Source organism: Manis pentadactyla, chromosome 4 (assembly GCF_030020395.1).
Source record: "Manis pentadactyla isolate mManPen7 chromosome 4, mManPen7.hap1, whole genome shotgun sequence".
In the NCBI taxonomy this organism is placed as follows: Eukaryota; Metazoa; Chordata; class Mammalia; order Pholidota; family Manidae; genus Manis; species Manis pentadactyla.
The window spans coordinates 144816891-144838903 of NC_080022.1; the positions used below are offsets into that span (position 1 = coordinate 144816891).

The 22013-nt window shown below is 37.9% G+C and overlaps 1 protein-coding gene across 1 annotated transcript in view; it reads left to right on the forward strand.

Moving 5' to 3' along the window:
* Nucleotides 1–22013, forward strand: part of CRLF3 (cytokine receptor like factor 3) — a 35057-nt gene that overhangs the window by 8341 nt on the left and 4703 nt on the right. The window contains exons 2-6 of the mRNA XM_036906295.2: nucleotides 2281–2488; nucleotides 4952–5039; nucleotides 5483–5660; nucleotides 7073–7295; nucleotides 7977–8109. Coding sequence (XP_036762190.2) covers nucleotides 2281–2488; nucleotides 4952–5039; nucleotides 5483–5660; nucleotides 7073–7295; nucleotides 7977–8109 — 830 coding nt within the window. The remainder of the gene's footprint in view (nucleotides 1–2280; nucleotides 2489–4951; nucleotides 5040–5482; nucleotides 5661–7072; nucleotides 7296–7976; nucleotides 8110–22013) is intronic.

Here is a 22013-nt window from a genome sequence, read left to right on the forward strand (position 1 = left end):
GGATTTGGAAATGGATTCTAGCCCTCTCACTTCTTTGTGTTCACATACTTCCTTTTTTTTCTGAGGTTCTGAAAGAAAAACAAAATGTAGTCGGGCCCTGCGACAGCTGAAGGAGTTTTTGAATTCTTTCTAAAGAGGAAATTGACTTTGCCTAACCAATGCACTTCCTGTGTGTGCCGTATCCGTTAAAGAGTGAGACAGGACCTGGTTGGTACAGTGCTCAACTGCAGAATTTCCTCTTGGTAGTAGGAGTGCAAACTGTATTTCAGTGCTTCGACATGTTGTCTCATTTATTCTGGTATTTGTAAGGTCTGTATGAATTACCCACGGATCTTGTTAAAAACATAGGTTCTGTTTCAGTAGTTTTGGGTGGGGCCTGAGATGCTGCATATCTAACGATATTTCAGGTGATGTACCAAAATCACAAGGCATTCTCTCCCTGGTCCTTTTAAAAATGTCTTAAAAACACGTGGTTAACTTCATTTTTATTCAACAGCATTTATTTGCCAGGTGCTAGGTATGCTAGGGCCTGATTCTCAAGGATCCCACAATTGAGTGATGAACCAAATCAAGTACATTTTGACTGTGGCCCTTTCATTTATTTTTAAAATTTTAACTTGGTTGTATTTCATAGAAGTTCTCTACTAACTTTTACAAAGATTAGCTAACAATTAGATTTAAATTAGGATTTCTCTTTTTCTTTATGATTTAAGGTTTTTTTTTTACTGTGTACATACTATTGTAGTTTACATTAATGTAAAAAGAAAATTGTTTCCATAATATGCCCACCCCAGCCAGTCAAACTCTTCCTCTTGTTTTCTCTATTTCTTTGTAGTCCTTAGGCATGGGCATCTTTTATTTTTATATGGTTGTGAACATTCTGGAAAAGTTTTGTATTTTGCTTTTTAAATTTACTGTTAGAGACTAATAGAAAGGTTTCTGATTTTTTCTGTTAACTGTTGAAGTGTGCTTCTCCTTATTTTGAGATATTCTTTCTTGGTGGATATTTCTTGAACTTTAAACACGCTTGCTAAGAGAAAGTTAGCGAAAGAGTTAGAGTAGTAAACATGAAACTAATATAATACTTGTAAAGTAAAGTATGTATTTGCTTTAATTCAAGTGACTATTTGGCTTACAGTTAGAATTTCCCTGTTAAGTGAGAGAAAGTGAATTTGTGTTATCTGTATTCTTAAAAAAAAATATGGTGTCTGTATAGACAACTGATTGTTTTTAAAATATGTGTGAGATTTAAAGACTTTCCTGTCATATCTCCTGAAACAATAGTTATTTTTCTGGACTCTCTGGAACTCAGGGCAATGTTTCTCGAAGTATGGGCTGAAGAATCACGGGTGTGTTCATGAAAAGTGAAACTCCAACCACCCTCTCCTTCAGCCTCTCCTCCAGTCTTCTGGATCAGTAAGTCTGGGATGGAGCAGTGCAGTTTCAATAATAACAGGCAGCCTATGTGATTCTTCTACAAACCAAGTTTCAGAATTACTGCACCAGGCAAGCCATAGTTGGGATGTGAGAGAATTTGTAACCTCTGAAATTGAATAAATTTATTTATGGTATGGATTATTCATTTTGAGGAGAAGTGGGTCTATAAACCTCTCACTGAGATTGGCAAACAGCACCATGACATAAAAAGGACTAAGTTATTGATCTAGGGGTATATTTTTCATAAACACTTTCTGCCTCCTCTGAGCTCCTTTGCATTTTAAATAAATTCAGTTTTCTTTAAGCATGATGAGGACATTTTATCCACAAGATAATCTTAAAATTTTTGTATTATGTCTTCCTAATCTATCATTTCTCTACTTGTTTTCAGTACAACAAATTATAATCCTCTCCTAAAAATTTTTTTTTGTTCTGAAAGGTACTGTTACCAAGAACTACTTTGTACAGCTAATAATACTTTCTAACATTTATTTATTGAGAACAACTTGGTTATTTTACCAAGTGCAATACATAGATTATTTTTATTTAATCCTCACAGCAACTCCTTGAGGTAAGCATTATTATATTCATTGGACAAATAAGGAAATTGAGACACAATTAACCTGACCAAACTGACATGGTTTGTGAGTGATGGGACTAGGTTTGAGCCCATTGTGTCTCACCTGAAGGTCAGTTCCATGCAATTCTGGAAGTTTGTGCAGAGTCACATTTGATTTATCAAAGAATGAAAGATGATGGTTGTAGTGCCTCCAGACCGTGGGCGCTGCCCATGAATTAGCCTTTGCTGGAGATTCTAATTCTGAGTCTTTGTGTTCTTTTCAGATTAAAGAGAGTGCATCACAGACAAGAGATGTCCTCAAACAGCATTTTAATGATTTAAAGGGAACCCTTGGGAAGCTCCTGGATGAGCGATTGGTGACCCTTTTGCAGGAGGTGGACACCATTGAACAGGAGACCATTAAACCACTAGATGACTGCCAGAAGCTCATAGAGCATGGAGTTAACACAGCAGAGGACTTAGTCCAAGAAGGTGGGAGTCCAGGGAGCATATTAAATATGTTGCATTCAGATTGATGCTTTGCCAGTTTCTCAGAGCACCGGCAGGCTTCCTGTCATCTGTGGGGTACTTAGGATGTTTGTATCTTGGGACAGTTTAAGATGACAGATATACAGTGAGGTATCCCAAGGTAAGTGCAATTAAAGTGTTAATTATAATCATTTACAAAGCAAGGAGTAAATGATTTTTCTTAGATGGTTTATGATAGTATCTCATTCACTGCTAACACAGTGAGTTTAAGGTCATTTTTAGTCTGTTCAAATAATTTTCAGAGTGTTCATGGTTTACAGAATTTAACTCCATTGTTCTTTTTAGAAGGTTAAGAAGTATGATCGGTGTATACTCCTGAAACTGTAGTAGTTATTTCCTGTCTTAAGCCATTGTTTTGGTTAAAGCCTGCCCCATATCTTGCCTTGCTACTTTCCTCCCTTCAGGTGTACCTTCCTTCCCACACATAGGTCTTTGTCAGGTACATTAAATAAAGAGAGAACAGTGGGAGAGGGAGTTCTAAGACCTCATGGGAGCATAGAAGGGGAAGCACTTAATGCTGACTGGAAGAATGTAGGATAGCGTTCTGTAGGAGTTCCACAGAGGCTCAAAGAAGTTCAAGCAGACCAAGAATGGACGTAACATCAAGAGTGAAGTGAATGGCATATCAGGGATCTATTGATGGATAGAGGCAAAAGAGTTACAGAATCAGATTTGCATTTAAAGAATGACAGTACCTACAGTTTAGAGTCTGTATTACAGGTTGTAAGACTGGAAGTAAAAGAGACTGATGAGAAGGTTGTGGCAGTGATCCAGACAGGAAATGATGAAGGCAGTGACAGTTGAAGGTAAGGCAGAGCTGGTTTACAGATTTTTCAGAGGTGGAATTATTACTGATTCTGCTGATCACTAAGTGTTGATTGTTGGTGGTTGCCTGGGTACAGGTTGAAGGAGGAAGGGAAGGATTCAGGATGACCGAAACCAGCCTGCTGTAGGGTGACCATGTGAATCGTGCCATTTACTGAGGTAGGACACAAAGGACGAGGGTGAGCATCATTGAGTAGTTAGGCATTTGGTTTGGGGCATGTTGAGTTTGAGGTGCTTAAGATTCCAGAATGTAGGTGGGAATGTGGGTGTGATGCTTAGGAGAGAGATCATACCTGGAGAGGCTCATATGGCAGTTAATGGTGTGTACATCAAAGTTGAATCCATGTGAATAAGTAAAATCATCAAGAGGTAGTGTATAATATGAAAAGAGAAGGTGGCAGAGGATAGAACTCAGAGGGACACCAACATTTAAAGGGAAGTTGAGGAAAAAGGAGCCAGAGAAGGAGACACAACACCAAGCATTCTGCACTGTGTGCTGAGAGGGGCATAGGATAAAAAGTGTGCATGGCCTCCAAGCCTGTCACTCCAACTGGAAATTAATCCCCTTTTTAGTTCCACTGTGAATGTGATACTAGTGTTATCTTTACGTGTTAATTACATTTTCATCTTATCTTCAATGAGAAGTGTTTATTTGCCACTGACTACAACAGTGCCTTTGAGAAAACTCCTGTAACTGGGGCCACAAAATGTCTTTCCCTAGAGGCTTTGCATGTCGAAACAAACCCAGAAGCAGGTCAGCACAGGTCAGGAGTGCACACCCATCACCCTGAGGACTGAGAAACGTTTTTATTTTTGAAAATTAATCCTTTGAGTCACATACATGTTTGTTACAGCATCTGATTCTTGAGTATTTTTATATTTCAGAAATATTTTAAATTTCAAACTCTTGTTTCCCCTCCCCTCCTGAGAGATAAAATCTTATCTGTGGAATTTTGAGGACTTTGAGGCAGTGTTCAGTATGTCTCTGTTTTCCTTTCGTGAGGGAGGTCATGAATGTGGTCTCAAAAAACTTGGGTTACTCCAAGGCAGGTTCAGATGGAAAATAGTTCTGGTAATGTTCTTTGGGGCTCTAGAAGTTAGTCATTTTTATATGCCTTCATATAGCACTTCCTTTTTATTGTTCTGCTGAGTAATTTCTAATCTAATATATGATATTCTTTTAGAAAAACATCTGTATCACTTGGCTTTGTAAGACCTCGTGTGCTATCACTCCCATCACAGTAATATTTATACTGGCTTCTGTTGGCATTGAGAGATGTAGGAGAGATGGAGAAAGTTCCTGGACCTTTGCATAAAATTGGTTGACAAAGCAGATTTCCTTATATAGAGTATAATCTTTCATTTCTGGCAAAATGTTGCCAGTATGTACCCCCTTTCCTCTTGAGCTTAACCTTAGAGTCACTTCTAAAGTAGTTTCTACCTTTTCTTCTTGGGAATTTAACTGTGGTATCACTTAAGAATCGTAGCAAGAAAACCAGAGACCAACCTAGATATGGGTTATGTTAAACTTTATAAAGTGACCATTTTTCACTGTACTAGTTCTCTTATTCCTAATTGTAGGTGAGATTGCCATTCTTGGTGGTGTAGGAGAATGGAATGAAAAACTGTGGAGTTTTACCAAAAAGGCCTCACACATTCAGCTGGACAGGTAAAAGAGTACCCCTACGAAAGATTCTGATTAGGGGAGGTAGAGAATATATAGATATTTTTAAGGTTCACTGCCCATTACCAGTATTACTAGTGTGAAATAATTGTGATTGTAATCTTTGGTATAGTATTATTTTAGGTTTTCTTCAATTCTAATATGTAAAAGAATTGTTAAATTTAAAAGATTCTGAACCTATCGTTGAAACTGAGTTATATCTCTGAACCTGATCTTCTGGTATAAACTTGACAATTGTGATTCCCCCTATCAATTTTCTATCTTTTTGCTTATATTTATTTGGGAAAATAATCTTTATAGAACATCCTGCAAAGCCTCTACAGCTACTAGCATTATTTTCTGGGGGCTTCAGTGACTGATCTAAAATATTCCTTGTTTTTAACTCCTAGTGAAAAGCCTCATAAACATAATGAGTTTTGTTTCTTCAGCTTACCAGAAGTGCCTTTACTGGTTGATGTGCCTTGTTTATCTGCTCAGTTGGATGACTCAGTTCTTAACATAGTGAAAGACCACATTTTCAAGCATGGAACGGTAGCATCTCGGCCACCAGTACAGATAGAAGAACTAATAGAGAAGCCTGGGGGCATTGTTGTCCGATGGTGTAAGGTAAGTAGTTCAGAATTGTAGACTTGGCTTCAACATGATGGGATTTGGGGACCCTTTAAAATTGTTTTATTAGTTACTCTTGAATATTTCCTTCTCTTCATAAACAAAAGTTTCTTTTGCTTTACAATTGAAGTCATAGGGATTTTGAACTGAGTTAGCTTTTCCAGTTTGAGACAAAAAGTGTTGAAGGTACTTTTTAAAATCTCTGTTATTACAACACTATTTCCCATCACATACTTCCCAAACTGAAGTCTCACTGAGTTGAGGATCTCTTCTATTTCTGTTTACTAGAAAAATAAAAAGATGATAGCAGGTATTGGGCGCCTGGTATTTTCTGCTCAACACTGAACTCATACCTCTGAAATACAGTTCCTAAAGTCTGCTTTCTTTGCATTTCAGCATTGCTGAGAATTTTGCATATTAAATCATTACATTTATGAATTACCATATTTTATATAGAAACCATGTGCAATAGTATCTTGCTGTTGACAAATACATCATTCAGAGGTGGGTGCTCAGCTTCTGGAAACTATTTTCTTAAAAGGGATTTTTTTTTTTGTTAATGAAACCTTTGTATAGAAGAAAGTAGAGATGCTTTTGTTGGTTAAAACAAGGACTCTTACTCCATTTTTATTCTTTTGCCTATCAGAGGGCCTATAGTTGTTTCCATTTTCTTTTGCTATAAGTGTTATTATGCATGTTTCCTTGTGTATACATGTAAGATTTTTTTCTAAAGTATATACCTAGCCATAAAATTAGGAGGTCTTATAGTGCTGAATCTGTACTCTACTCGGTAATAGCAAATTCTTTCCAAACTGATTACGCCAGTGTATCCTCCCCACAGAGGGTATGAGTTCCTGTTACTCTGTATCCTGACCAGTACCTGGCATTTCAGACTTTATATTATGGTATCTCATTGTGGTTTTAGATTGCATTTTCATATTATGAATTTAGTTGGACATTTTTACATATTTTGGCTGCTTATACTTTTCTATAGAATGCTTATTTGTATCTTTTGTCCATTTTTCTATGGGGTGGTTTGTCATCTATTAAGTTTTAGGAGTCCTCTATATTCTGGATATTTTCTTGGTTCTATGAATGATGTAGCTGTGGGATTCTTATCCTTGAATTTGGAATGTTCTATCTTTGGCAATATAGTATAGAAAACATGCCATTTCTTCAAAGAAAACAGATTTTTTTCATATTAGCCTCCAAAGTATAAAACACATAGTTCAGTAGAGAAAAGAAGGAAAGTAATGATAGCATATTTCCTGTCCTTCCTGAGAATAGCCCATATTCAGCACGTGGACTTGGATGCTTGGCCCCAAATACCCCCATTCAAAGTTCTTAAGCAGTGATGCAGAGAGAAATTATTCTCTGATTTCTACCTAACATAAAGTCTCTCTCCTTAGGTGGATGACGACTTTACAGCCCAAGATTACAGGCTCCAGTTTCGTAAATGTACTTCAAATCATTTTGAGGACGTATATGTAGGCTCTGAAACTGAATTCATAGTATTGCACATAGACCCCAATGTTGATTATCAGTTCAGAGTCTGCGCCCGAGGAGATGGCCGGCAGGAGTGGAGTCCTTGGAGCGTCCCCCAGATGGGTCATTCCACATTGGTGCCTCATGGTATATGCTGTTGCCCCCTCCCTCCCAAAGCTTAGCTCTGTGTGAGAACACCTGTGCTCTCTGCTAAAGGCAGCACACCCACAAGCCTTTTTGTTAAGATTAAACCCTGAACTGAGGAGAACAACGTGGAACATGTCTTTTACTCCCTGCCTAAATAACTTGATGTGAATTTTGAGAAATTGTTATTTCCAGAGTGCAAAAACAGCACGAGGCAGCATTATTAGCATCTCCTAAAACCAGAGATTTTAAATATTGTATTAGGACATTCATTTTCCAAATCTTCAGCAAATATCTGATTAGAGGCTTTTTCTTTAAAGTCTTATGGTTCGAAATTGATCTCTCCTGTAGTACTATTTTAAAAGATTTAGACTCATTTGTTAATTAGATCTTAATCAGGTTGGAGTAAACTCAAACAATTAATGCTTTACCAGGATTTTATTAGATAGCAGATAATACGTATTTGATCTTCCATGCCAAAATTGTGCAGGAATAAAGTGAAATCTTTTTTGTGATTTATAAGATTGACTATGATACCATGTCAGTGAATCTTTTCTTTTATTGAACTTGTCCATGACCCCTAATAGTAGTCTGTTCTACTTCCAAGTTTTATTTAATGTGTCTATATTGGAGCTATTCCTCAAAAGATTTTGATTATTTTCAATGTCTTTGCTTTTTAAAAAGAGTGGACAGCTGGTTTTGAGGGGTACAGTCTGAGCAGTCGAAGAAATATAGCCCTCCGGAATGATTCTGAATCCACTGGTGTTCTCTACTCCAGCGCTCCGACTTACTTCTGTGGGCAGACCTTAACATTCAGGCAAGTGGATATTAAGTATCTGTCTGTCATGCCTTAAGCAATATGATGAAGTGCATAGAGTGTACATAAGCTTTGGATTCAAGATAGTCCTGAGTTTCTTTATAGGCATCGTTTATAGGGAGTATTACTTTGAGGAAATTTCCTTGTTTCTTTATTTTTATTTTTATTTTTTATTCGTTTTATTATCAATCTACAGTTACATGAAGAACATTATGGTTACTAGACTCCCCCCTTCACCAAGTCCCCCCCCACAAACCCCATTACAGTCACTGTCCATCAGCTTAGTAAGATGCTGTAGACTCACTACTTGTCTTCTCTGTGTTGCACATCCCTCCTTATGCCCCCACCACATTATACATGCTAATCGTAAGGCCCCCTTTCTTTTTCCCTGCCCTTATCCCTCCCTTCCCATCCCTCCTGCCCAGTCCCTTTCCCTTTGGTAACGGTTAGTCCATTCTTGGGTTCTGTGAGTCTGCTGCTGTTTTGTTCCTTCAGTTTCCCTTTGTTCTTATACTCCACATATGAGTGAAATCATTTGGTACTTGTCTTTCTGCGCCTGGCTTATTTCACTGAGCATAATACCCTCTAGCTCCATCCATGTTGTTGCAAATGGTAGGATTTGTTTTCTTCTTATGGCTGAATCATATTCCATTGTGTATATGTACCACATCTTTATCCATTCATCTACTGATGGACACTTAGGTTGCTTCCATTTCTTGGCTATTGTAAATAGTGCTGTGATAAACATAGGGGTGCATTTGTCTTTTTCAAACTGGGCTGCTGCATTCTTAGGGTAAATTCCTAGGAGTGGAATTCCTGGGTCAAATGGTGTTTCTATTTTGAGCTTTCTGAGGAACCTCCATACTGCTTTCCACAATGGTTGAACTAATTTGCATTCCCACCAGCAGTGTAGGAGGGTTCCCCTTTCTGCGCAACCTCGCCAACATTTGTTGTTGTTTGTCTTTTGGATGGTGGTGTTCCTTACTGGTGTGAAGTGATATCTCATTGTGGTTTTAATTTGCATTTCTCTGATGACAAGCGATGTGGAGCATCTTTTCATGTGTCTGTTGGCCATCTGAATTTCTTCTTTGGAGAGCTGTGTGCTCAGCTTCTCTGCCCATTTTTTCATTGGATTACTTGCTTTTTGTTTGTTGAGGAGTGTGAGCTCTTTATATATTTTGGATGTCAACCCTTTATTGGATCTGTCATTTATGAATATATTCTCCCATACTGTAGGGTACCTTTTTGTTCTATTGATGGTGTCCTTTGATCTACAGAAGCTTTTCAGCATGATAATGTCCCACTTGTTCATTTTGCTTTTGTTTCCCTTGCCCAGGGAGATATGTTCATGAAGAAGTCACTCATGTTTATGTCCAAGAGATTTTTGCCTATATTTTTTTCTAAGAGTTTTATGGTTTCATGACTTAACATTCAGATCTCTGGTCCATTTTGAATTTACTTTTGTGTATGGGGTTAGACAGTGATCCAGTTTCATTCTCGTACATGTAGCTGTCCAGTTTTGCCAGCACCATCTGTTGAAGAGACGGTCATTTCCCCATTGTATGTCCATGGCTCCTTTATCATATATTAACTGACCATAAATGTTTGGGTTAATATCTGGGGTCTCTATTCTGTTCCACTGGTCTGTGGCTCTGTTCTTGTGCCAGTACCAAACTGTCTTGATTACTGTGGCTTTGTAGTAGAGCTTGAAGTTGGGAAGTGAGATCCCCCCAACTTTATTCTTCCTTCTCAGGATTGTTTTGGCTATTCGGGGTCTTTGGTGTTTCCATATGAATTTTTGAACTATTTGTTCCAGTTCATTGAAGAATGTTGCTGGTAATTTGATAGGGATTGCATCAAATCTGTATATTGCTTTGGGCAGGATGGCCATTTTGATGATACTGATTCTTCCTAGCCAAGAGCATGGGATGAGTTTCCATTTGTTAGTGTCCTCTTTAATTTCTCTTAAGAGTGTCTTGCAGTTTTCGGGGTATAGGTCTTTCATTTCCTTGGTAAGGTTTATTCCTAAGTATTTTATTCTTTTTGATGCAGTTGTGAATGGAATTGTTTTCCTGTTTTCTCTTCCTATCATTGTTAGTGTATAGGAAAGCCACAGATTTCTGTGTGTTAATTTTGTATCCTGCAACTTTGCTGTATTCAGATATCAGTTGTAGTAGTTTTGGGGTGGAGTCTTTAGGGTTTTTTATGTACAATATCATGCCATCTGCAAATAGTGACAGTTTAACTTCGTCTTTACCCATCTGAATTCCTTGTATTTCTTTGTTTTGTCTAATTGCCATGGCTAGGACCTCCAGTACTATGTTGAATAACAGTGGGGAGAGTGGGCATCCCTGTTTTGTTCCCGATCTCAGAGGAAAAGCTTTCAGCTTCTCACTGTTCAGTACGATGTTGGCTGTGGGTTTATCATATATGGCCCTTATTATGTTGAGGTACCTGCTCTCTATACCCATTTTTTTGAGAGTTTTTGTCATGAATGGATGTTGAATTTTGTCGAATGCTTTTTCAGCATCTATGGAGATGGTCATGCGGTTTTTGTCCTTCTTTTTGTTGATGTGGTGGATGATGTTGATGGATTTTCGAATGTTGTACCATCCTTGCATCCCTGGGATGAATCCCACTTGGTCATGGTGTATGATCCTTTCGATGTATTTTTGAATTCAGTGTGCTCATTTTTTGTTGAGTATTTTTGCATCTACGTTCATCAGGGATATTGGTCTGTAATTTTCTCTTTTGGTGAGGTCTTTGCCTGGTTTTGGTATTAGGGTGATGTTGGCTTCATAGAATGAGTTTGGGAGTACTCCCTCCTCTTCTATTTTTTGGAAAACTTTAAGGAGAATGGGTATTATATCTTCTCTGTATGTCTGATAAAATTCCGAGGTAAATCCATCTGGCCCAGGGGTTTTGCTTTCTTGGGTAGTTTTTTGATTACTACTTCAATTTCTTTGTTGGTAATTGGTTTGTTTAGATTTTCTGTTTCTTCCTTGGTCAGTCTTGGAAGGTTGTATTTTTCTAGGAAGTTGTCCATTTCTTCTAGGGTTTCCAGCTTCTTAGCATATAGGTTTTCATAGTAGTCTCTAATAATTCTTTGTATTTCTGTGGGGTCCATTGTGATGTTTCCTTTCTTGTTTCTGATTCTGTTGATGTGTGTTGATTCCCTTTTTCTCTTAATAAGTCTGGCTAGAGGCTTATCTATTTTGTTTATTTTCTCAAAGAACCAGCTCTTGGTTTCATTAATTTTTTTCTATTGTTTTATTGTTCTCAATTTTATTTATTTCTTCTCTGATCTTTATTATGTCCCTCCTTCTGCTGACTTTAGGCCTCATTTTTTCTTCTTTTTCCAATTTTGGTAATTGTGACGTTAGACTATTCATTTGGGTTTGTTTTTCCTTCTTTAAATATGCCTGGATTGCTATATACTTTGCTCTTAAGACTGCTTTCGCTGCGTCCCAGATAAGTTGTGGGCTTTGTGTTGTTGTTGTTATTTATTTCCAAATATTGCTGGATCTCCATTTTAATTTGGTCGTTGATCCGTTGACTATTTAAGAGGGTGTTGTTAAGCCTCCATGTGTTTGTGAGCCTTTTTGCTTTCTTTGTACAATTTATTTCTAGTTTTATACCTTTGTGGTCTGAAAAGTTGGTTGGTAGAATTTCAGTCTTTCTGAATTTACTGAGGCTCTTTTTGTGGCCTGGTATGTGGTCTATTCTGGAGAATGTTCCATGTGCACTTGAGAAGAATGTGTATCCTGTTGCTTTTGGGTGTAGAGTTCTATAGATGTCTATTAGGTCCATCTGTTCTAGTGTGTTATTCAGTGCCTCTGTGTCCTTACTTATTTTCTGTCTGGTGGATCTGTCCTTTGGAGTGAATGGTGTGTTGAAGTCTCCTAAAATGAATGCCTTGCATTCTATTTCCTCATTTAGTTCTGTTAGTATTTGTTTCACATATGCTGCTGCTCCTGTGTTGGGTACACATATATTTATAATGGTTATATCCTCTTGTTTGACTGAGCCCTTTATCATTATGTAATGTCCTTCTTTATCTCGTTACTTTCTTTGTTTTGAAGTCTATTTTGTCTGATACTAGTACTGCAACACCTGCTTTTTTCTCCCTATTGTTTGCATGAGATATCTTTTTCCATCCCTTGACTTTTAGTCTGTGCATGTCTTTGGGTTTGAGGTGCTATCAGTCTCTTGTAAGCAGCATATAGATGGGTCTTGTTTGTTTATCCATTCAGTGACTCTATGTCTTCTGATTGGTGCATTCAGTCCATTTACATTTAGGGTGATTATTGATAGGTATGTACTTATTGCCATTTCAGGCTTTAGATTTGTGGTTACCAAAGGTTCCAGGTTACTTTCCTTACTATCTAAGAGTCTAACTTAACTCACTTAGTATGCTGTTACAAACACAATCTAAAGGTTGTTTTCTATTTCTCCTCCTTTTTCTTCCTCCTTCATTCTTTATATATTAGGTATCAAATTCTGTACTTTTTGTCTATCCTTTGATTGACTTTGAGGATAGTTAATTTAATTTTGCATTTGCTTCGTAATTAGCTGTTCTACTTTCTTCACTGTGGTTTTATTACCTCTGGTGACAGCTATTCAACCTTAGGAACACTTCCATCTATTGCAGTCCCTCCAAAATAGACTGTAGGATGGTTTGTGGGAGGTAAATTCTCTCAGCTTTTGCTCATCTGGAAATTGTTTAATCCCTCCTTCAAATTTAAATGATAATCTTGCCGGATAAAGTAATCTTGGTTCCAGGCCCTTCTGCTTCATGGCATGAAATACATCATGCCACTCCCTTCTGGCCTGTAAGGTTTCTGCTGAGAAGTCTGATGTTAGCCTGATGGGCTTTCCTTTGTATGTGATCTTATTTCTGTCTCTGGCTGCTTTTAACAGTCTGTCCTTATCCTTGATCTTTCCCATTTTAATTACTATGTGTCTTGGTGTTGTCTTCCTTGGGTCCCTTGTGTTGGGAGATCTGTGGATCTCCATGGCCTGAGGCACTATCTCCTTCCCCATATTGGGGAAGTTTTCATCAACTACCTCCTCAAAGACACTTTCTATCCCTTTCTCTCTCTTCTTCTTCTGGTGTCCCTATAATGTGAATATTGTTCCGCTTGGATTGGTCACACAGTTCTCTCAATATTCTTTCATTCTTAGAGATCCTTTTTTCTCTCTGTGCCTCAGCTTCTTTGTATTCCTCTTCTCTAGTTTCTATTTCATTTATTGTCTCCTCCACCATATCCAACCTGCTTTTAATACCCTCCATCGTGTTCTTTAACGATTGGACCTCTGACCTGAATTCATTCCTGAGTTCTTGGATGTCTTTCTGTACCTCCATTAGAATATTGATGATTTTTATTTTGAACTCCCTTTCAGGAAGAGTCACAAGGTCCATATCATTTAAATCTTTCTCAGGAGTTGTATTAATAATTTTACTCTGGACAAGGTACCTTTGGCATTTCATGTTTGTATATGGGGCCCTCTTGTGTCCAGAAGCTCTATTCTGGAGCTGCTCAGCCCGTGAAGCAATGTCGGGGGTCACAGGGGAGCGGTACTGGTGCTGGGGGGAGGAAAGAGCTGTTCCCTGCCTGCCGGCTGCTGTGCCTGTCTCCACTGCCTGAGCCAGTGGGCCGGGCACACGGCTATAAGTTTTTGTCCCAGAGCTGCCGGATATGGATCCCTGCTTTCCACCAGCGCCCAGAATCCCAGTCTCCCCAGGAACTCTGCCTGTATTAACTTTCCAACCCGGTAGTCATGCGAGTCTCATGAAAGCACCATGAAATGTAGGTTTGTGCTCCCAGAGCAGATCTCCGGAGCTAGGTATTCAGCAGTCCCAAGCCTTCCACTCCCTCCCTGCTCCGTTTCTCTTCCTCCCGTCGGTGAGCTGGGGTGGGGGTAGGGCTCAGGTCCCACAGAGCCACAGCTCTGGTACGTTACCCTGTTCGCTGAGGTCTGCTCTTTTCTCCAGGTGTGTGCAGTCTGATGCCATCCTCTTTCCTGTTGCTCTCTCAGGATTAGTTGTGCCAACTATATTTTCTAATTGTATCCAGTTTTAGGAGGAAGCCTCTGTCTCTCCTCTCATGCCACCATCTTTAATGTAAAGTCCCTTGTTTCTTTTTGTTTCAGTTTTCTTATATGTATTCATAGGGTTATTATGAAGATTAATTGAGATAATGTATATAAAATGCCTTGCTTAGATCTGATACATAGTATGTACTCTTTATGTTTAGGTCTCTTTTCTTCCTGGTAAATAGAGGCAAATAGACTACCTCTCAAAAGTCAATCTTAAAAATTCAGAGGTCAAGAACATTTGCATGTGTGTGAATTAATAAGAACAGGTTTCTCTGAGAGACAACCCATCAGTGTAAACATACTAATATGTTTAATGCTCTGTAAGATAAAACTGAAAGCAAGCTCTCCTGACACCAATTAATTTGTATCTCTTATCCATTTCTTCCTGTATTAGGAAAATGTCCTTTTTCTTGTTTTCATGTTATATGAGATGTATTCTCTGTGGTCATATTTCTAAATAGCTCTTCCTAGAAACCAAAGCCCAGTTTTGATTTAGAAAAGTAAAGTTTGCCTAATGTTCACCATACTCACTTCAGTGCAGCAAACTCTTTGCTGTAAGTTTTAAGTCTTTACATCGTAAGATCTTATTATGAGTGCATGTTCCAAGTACCTCTTTTTCTCTGCCCTTGTCATATAAAGCATGAGAATATGGGAAAGTTTAAGGAAATGTTGGCATGTTCTCCACTAACCAAGTCATTTGAACTCTCAGCAGTTACCAGAATGCAGTAGTTTATGCTTTGTCTCATTTTGACACCTCCTCTCACCCCTTTTGATATGAAGAGTGACTTAATAGCCAGAAAAATACCAACAAAGAGAGAGAAATAAGGAGTCTAGTACCTAAAGTCTCCTTAATTATTCCCCAAGTAATCATGAGTTTTCTGTACTAACAAAACTAACAAAACTCTTCTCTGCTGATGTCCCCTGTTTACAGAAATACTTCCATTAGTGAATCTCCTGACAACAATGGATTTCCGTGTAACAATAGGGCTTCCTGAGTTGATAGATTCAGGCCAGATATCTTGGACTATAATAACAATGGTAATTGTAATAATAATAATAATTATAGTTAATATTTAAAGAATTAACATTTACTATGTGCAGGTACTATTACTTTACTTATATTAACTATTTGGTTCTCTCAATAACACAATGAAATAAGTGTAGTTAACCATTTTAGGAATGAGGATACTGAGGCACAGAGAAGTAAGTCACTTACCTGGTTTCATATAACTAGTAAATGGCAAAACTAGGATTTAAATCCAGGCTGTCTGGCTCAAGAGTATGTGATCTTAGCCACTGGTTGTATTGCTTCTTGTTGATCTTTTCATGGTGATAATAGTTAATGTTGAAATCTGCAGTTACTCTGCTATACTGTATTCTTACCTCTTCTTTGACTTTTGTCCCCCCACAGTGGTGGCCTGATGTTCTCCTACTTTTAAATTCTTCCTCTGTGAACACGGGAATGTCTGATAGATGGCATACTTAGTTTTGTTTATAAGTCATTCAATAAATATTTATTAAGACATTGGAAATTACATAGATTGATTTAAATCCACTTAATCTCGCTGGACTGTGGCCTTATACTTAGTGGGCCTCAATAAGCCATTAATTCCTTCCTCCTTCAAAGATGCCTGACTGGGCCCCACTTAGCAGGGTGGTTACCTGAAACTTAGTTAAGCTCAGTATTGTCTTAGCCAGATCTTTGCATTTTTGTCTTTTGTCCTTTGAATGCATAATAAGAATGTTTTATCTCCTGCCTAAAGGAATTTCAGGCATTAACAGTTAAGTCAGAAGATGTGAGAGGTGGGAGGGGGCACCCCTCTGCATGAGGGAGGAGCAGATGGGCCTCCTTGAATAAAGGTAAACTTTATTCCATTTTTTGAGGGTGTTTGAGGGCCTCATAGTTGGAAAGGAGATTATACTCTGCAGGCACTGCTCTGCTGCTCAGGCCAGTCTATCCCTGCTGAAGTTTCTAGAATGTTTAGAGCTGCTGAAGCCGAAGAAACTTGTTACTGGCTGGCTCTTAACAGTCTCTAGCACCTAGTCTTGTTTGGTGCCCAGGTCTGCTCGCAATCCTTTCCTTCTAGGCCTCTCCCTGATTTCCTGTCTGAACATTCCTGCTTTCCCCCTCCTTGCTTCTAAAATTTCCTGATCTAACCATTTTTTTAAATCATATTTTTACTTTCTCTTCTCTTACCCCTCCTTCCTTTAAAACAGCTTCCTTTCTAACAACCTTTAGCCTAACAGACTAGGAAGTTATTTTATTGTCTTCCTTTTACAGATGAAGAAACAAAAGCACAGAGAGACTGTGACTTGTCAGTGTTCAAATCTTGGCAGCCTAAGCCCAGTCTGTGCTCTTAACCTGCCTCTCATAAGTAACACGAGGTTGTAAATGAGAGGGCAAGAGGCTAGCTATTTTTTATTTATTATTAGCTTTTTATTTTGAATAACAAAAAAACAGATAATGTTCCAGTAATCTATTGCCATGTTACAAACCACCCCAAAACTCAGAGACTTAAAGCAACAATAGTCATTCTGCTGAGGAAACTGCAGTTTGCAGACCTTGGCAAGGGCAGCTCATCAATGCTCATGTGGTATCTATCAGCTGGGGTAGTTTGCCTAGGAACGGTGGACCTGCTTCCAAAAGGTGGCTCACTCACACAGCGCGGGCTGATTCTGGTTCCCGGTGCCTCTCCCTGGGCTGTGTGTGCTTTCTCACAGTGTGCTGGCTGGTTTCTAAGAATGGGCCTCCCAAGGGAAAGGAAGTGAAAGCTTCCAGTTTCTTAGACCTGGGCCTATGAACTGACACGGTATCACTTCATCACATTCTGTTATTCACCCAGTCACATAGCCCAGATCCCAGGGAAAGGACATAGCCCCACTTCTTGATGGAAGAAGTATCAAACAATTTGGGGCCTTTATCCTAGAAATGCCATGGTCGATAGCTCTTAGAAAGGGGTCTCTTTGGATATGTGAATTTGGTTTACTTTTGCCTTTGGTTAAGCATTAGCATTACTTTTTCTGAATGAATTTAAGCTTGAGGAGGTCTTTTTCAGTACAAGCTGGCCTCTGTCATTCAGTACCAATTGTTAGCTCTTCATATTTTTTAAAAACTACAGTTTAATTTAATCTTTCCTGGAAAATCCCAACGGGGCATAGTTTCTACCAGGATTAAGTAATTTGTTTTTAACTAGGGTCTTTAAAATTTTGTCAGTTCCTCTTTTTATTGAGACAGAACGCATTGTCCAGGAGGAATACAGCCTTGCTGGGGTTTTATATTTTGCCAAAGTGACTCCCTCTAGGGATGTGGTATGCAGTCCTATCAGGTTGAAGCTTAGCTCTTATAGGTGTGAGGAATGTTAGAAGAGTTCCCCCAACAGGCCCTGTATTATAGACTTGTGTGGGATGAGACAGCTGGTTTCCTAAACAGATCTTTAGGATTCTATACCTTAGCTTTTAGTTTGTTGGTAGAGGGAGGATTGTATGAAATCATGAAGGCATATATGCTTTGGGGTGTTCACATATAGCTATTCCTCCCAGATAATCTAAGGAATACTTCCTAGACTGTTTTCCTGTCCATATTCTCTCTGTCTTAAACTACTTTACTAAAATTGCAATTTTATCTAATGCTTTTAGTGTTGTATCTAAGAAATCTTTACCTAATGCAAGGTCACAAGAATTTCTCCTGTGTTTTCTTCTAGAAGCTTTGTGTATTAAAAACTTACATGTAGATCTATAAGCCATTTTGAGTTACTTGTAGTGAAATATGTGAAATATGGGTTGAATTTTGTTTTGCAAACTTTTAAAAACTTATATGTAGATCTGTAAGCCATTTTGAGTTACTTTTAGTGTAATGTGTGAAATATGGGTTGAATTTTGTTTTGCTTGCTTCTGGATGTTCAGTAATTCCAGCACTATTTGTTGAGAAGACTATCCTTTCTTCACTGAATTGCCTTTTCACATTTGTCAAAAATCAGTTGGTCTATATGTGTGGTGGATCTATTTCTGGACTCTCTTTCATTGATCTGTGTGTTTTTCCTTTGCCAGAACCACATCACCTTAATTACTGTATCTTTATAGTAGGTCTTCAAATCAAGTAGTATAATTCTTCTATTTTCTTTTTGTTTTAGTTATTCTGGTTACTCTGTCTTTCCTTATAACTTTTAAATTCAAATTGTCCATTAAAAAAAAATTCTGCAGGAATTTTGAAAGAGATTGCCTTGAATCTATAGATTGGTTTGGGAGTAATTGATATTTTAATAGTTTTAGTGTTCTAATCTGAGTATTTTTTCATTTAATTAAAAAAAATCTTTAATCAGTGTTTTGTAATTTTTTCTTTTTCTGGTCTTATTACACTGGCTAGGCAATATGATTCTTTCTGAACAGGAGTGTTGAAAGCAGACATCCTTGTCTTATTCCAGATTTTAGCAGGAAAGCATTCACTCTTTCACATTAAGTATGATGTTAGTGAGGGTGTTTTGTAGATACCCTCTATCGGGTTAAGGAAGTTCCCTCTTAGTTCTGATTTGCTAAGAGTTTTTCCATAAATGGATATGTAATGTTGTCAAATTATTTTTATACCTCTAATAAGATAATCACATAGTTTTTCTTCTGCTGATACGGTGACTTATGGTAAGTTTTTTAAACATTGGACCAGATTTGCAGTTCCAAGAGAAACTCCACTTGGTCATTTATCATTCTTTATATATATATGGCTAAATTTGATTTTAAATAGTTTGTTGAGGATTTTTATGTGTCTTTACAAGAGGGATATTTGTCTATTTTCTTATGATGTCTTTGATTTTGGTATAAGTAATGGCTGGCCTCATCAAGTGAGGTGGAAAGTGTTCTTCCTCTTTTATTTCCAGACCTGTTTGTGTAGAATTGGTATTATTTCTTCCTTGAATGTTTGGTAGAATTGACCACTGAATTTGCCATCCTAGAATTTTCTTGGATGAAAGATTTTTAGTGTCTCTAATAGATATAGGACTATTCAAGTTATCAGTTTCATTTTGAGAGGAACAAAAATTTTTTTTTCTCTCAAAAAAAGGATCTCTATATAAAGAACATATTTCTGTATCAAAAACCCTTCTTTGCCATGACTTGATAAAGCCTTGTTTGTCTTTTCTTATTCCCGACAAGTCAAGCTGTGCCATGACCCTCTTTGTTGACAGGGCTTACCCTCTGTCTCTCGGGCTAGTGTCCTGTTAGGGCACACCCACCCACTGGCTGGCTGTGCTCCTGGACACACTTGCAGTTCTTCAGGCAGTGTGTGAGTGCGCTCATGTCCCTGCGTCCTGGTGGTGCTACGTATTGCTGTCTTCACTGACTCTGTAGCTGTTAGGCCAAAATAAAATTCTCATTTTATTTCTTATATTTTATCACATAGTTGGTTATTTTTCATATACTCATTAGCTGAACAACTGAATTTTTGGATCTTTACTCTAGGTGTTGCTGTAGGAAGAAGGATGTTTGAGGATTATAATGATATGGCACTTAAACCCAGTAAGAGTTGGCAAAAGGGCAGAGTAATAGGAGTGGATCAGCTTCGTTTTTTGTTATTTTTATTTTTTATTTTGGTATCATTAATATACAATTACATGAGCAATATTGTGGTTTCTAGATTCCCCCCATTTTCAAGTCCCCACCACATATCCCATTACAGTCACTGTCCATCAGTGTAGTAACTTGCTGTAGAGTCACTACTTGTCTTCTCTGTGCTATGCTGCCTTCCCTGTGCCCCCTCCACGTGATGTGTGCTAATTGTAATACCCGCTTTTCCCCCTTATCCCTCCCCAGTTCCTTTCCCTTTGGTAACTGTTAGTCCATTCTTGGGTTCTGTGAGTCTGCTGCTGTTTTGTTCCTTCAGTTTTTGCTTTGTTCTTATACTCCACATATGAGTGAAATCATTTGGTACTTGTCTTTGTCTGCCTGGCTTATTTCACTGAGCATAATACCCTCTAGCTCCATCCATGTTGTTGCAAATGGTAGGATTTGTATTCTTCTATGGCTGAATAATATTCCATTGTGTATATGTACCACATCTTCTTTATCCATTCATCCACTGATGGACACTTAGGTTGCTTCCATATCTTGGCTATTGTAAGTAGTGCTGCAATAAACATAGGGGTGCATATGTCTTTTTCAAACTGGGTTCCTGCATTCTTAGGGTAAATTCCTAGGAGTGGAATTCCTGGGTCAAATGGTATGTCTATTTTGAGCATTTTGAGGAACCTCCATACTGCTTTCCACAATGGCTGAACTAATTTATATTCCCACCAGCAGTGTAGGAGGGTTCCCCTTTCTCCACATCCTCACCAGCATTTGTTGTTTCTAGTCTTTTCTGTGTTGGCCATCCTAACTGGTGTGAGGTCATTGTGGTTTTAATTTGCATTTCTCTGATGATTAGCGACATGGAGCATCTTTTTATGTGCCTGTTGGTCATCTGAATTTCTTCTTTGGAGAAGTGTCTGTTCAGCATCTCTGCCCTGCCCATTTTTTAATTGGATTATCTGCTTTTTGTTTGTTGAGACACATGAGCTCTTTATATATTTTGGGTGTCAACCCCTTATTGGATCTGTTTTTTAAATACACTCTATCTTCAAATTGGGGAGTTTAATCCATTTATGTTTAAAGTCATGGTTGATAGGGAAGGACTCGTCTATTGCCATTTTGTTCATTCTTTTCTTTCCTATAGCCTCTTTTTCCTTCTTTTCATTTCTCGCTTTCTTCCTTTGTGTCTCATTGATTTTTTTTTGAGGTGCCATGCCTTCTTTTGTAGTGATGTGCTTTCTTTAGTGTACCAGCTGTAAGTATTTTCTTTGTGGTTACCATAGGGCTTACATAAAACATCTTATACTTAGAACCATCTAGTTTAGGCTGATGACAACTTAACTTCAGTTGCATACATGTTCTTCACACTCTTACTTCTTCCTCCTCCACATTATTGTTATTATAAAAAATAACATCTTTTTATATTGTGTATCCATTAAAATATTTGTATGGATATATATTTTAAATACATTGTCTTTAAGCTTCTATTAAAAGTGATTTATGCACACTGTTAAAGTATTATAGTATTCTGTATTTAACTATATATTTACCTTTGTCAGTGAGCTTTATATTTTCACATACTTTCATGTTGCTGTTTAGTGTCTTTTTGTTTCAATTTGAAGGACTCCCAGCACTTCTTCTAAGGCAAATCTACTGAGGATGAACTCCCTCAGCTTTTGTTTATGTGGGAATGTCTTTATGTTTTCCTCATATTTTAAGGACAGTTTTGCTGGTTATATAGTGTTAGTTGGAAGTTTTTCCTTTAAGCACTTTGAATGTATCATCCCACTCCTTTCTGACCTGCAAGGTTTCTGCATAAAAATCCACTAATAATCTTATAAGTTCCCTGTACATGACAGGTCACTTATCTATTGCTGCTTTCAAAATTCTCAGTCTTTGACTTTTGACAATTTATTATGTTGTGTTTCAGTGTGATTTCTTGGATTCATCCTTTCTTGAGTTTGTTGGACTTTCTGAATCTGGATGTCCATTTCCTTCCTCAGATCTGGGATATTTTCAGTCATTATTTCTTTAAATAAACATTCTGCTGCCCCTTTCTCTTTTTCTTCTCCCATGAATCTCTTAGACTTCCTTCATGTTTTTTCATTCTTTTTCCTTTTGTTCCTTTGATTGGATAATTTAAAATGACCTGTCTTCTAGTTTGATGTTTCTTTCTTCTTCTTGCTTAAGTGTGATATTGAACTCCTCTCACTTGTGTTCTTTGGCTCCAAAATTTGTTCACTTATTTTTTA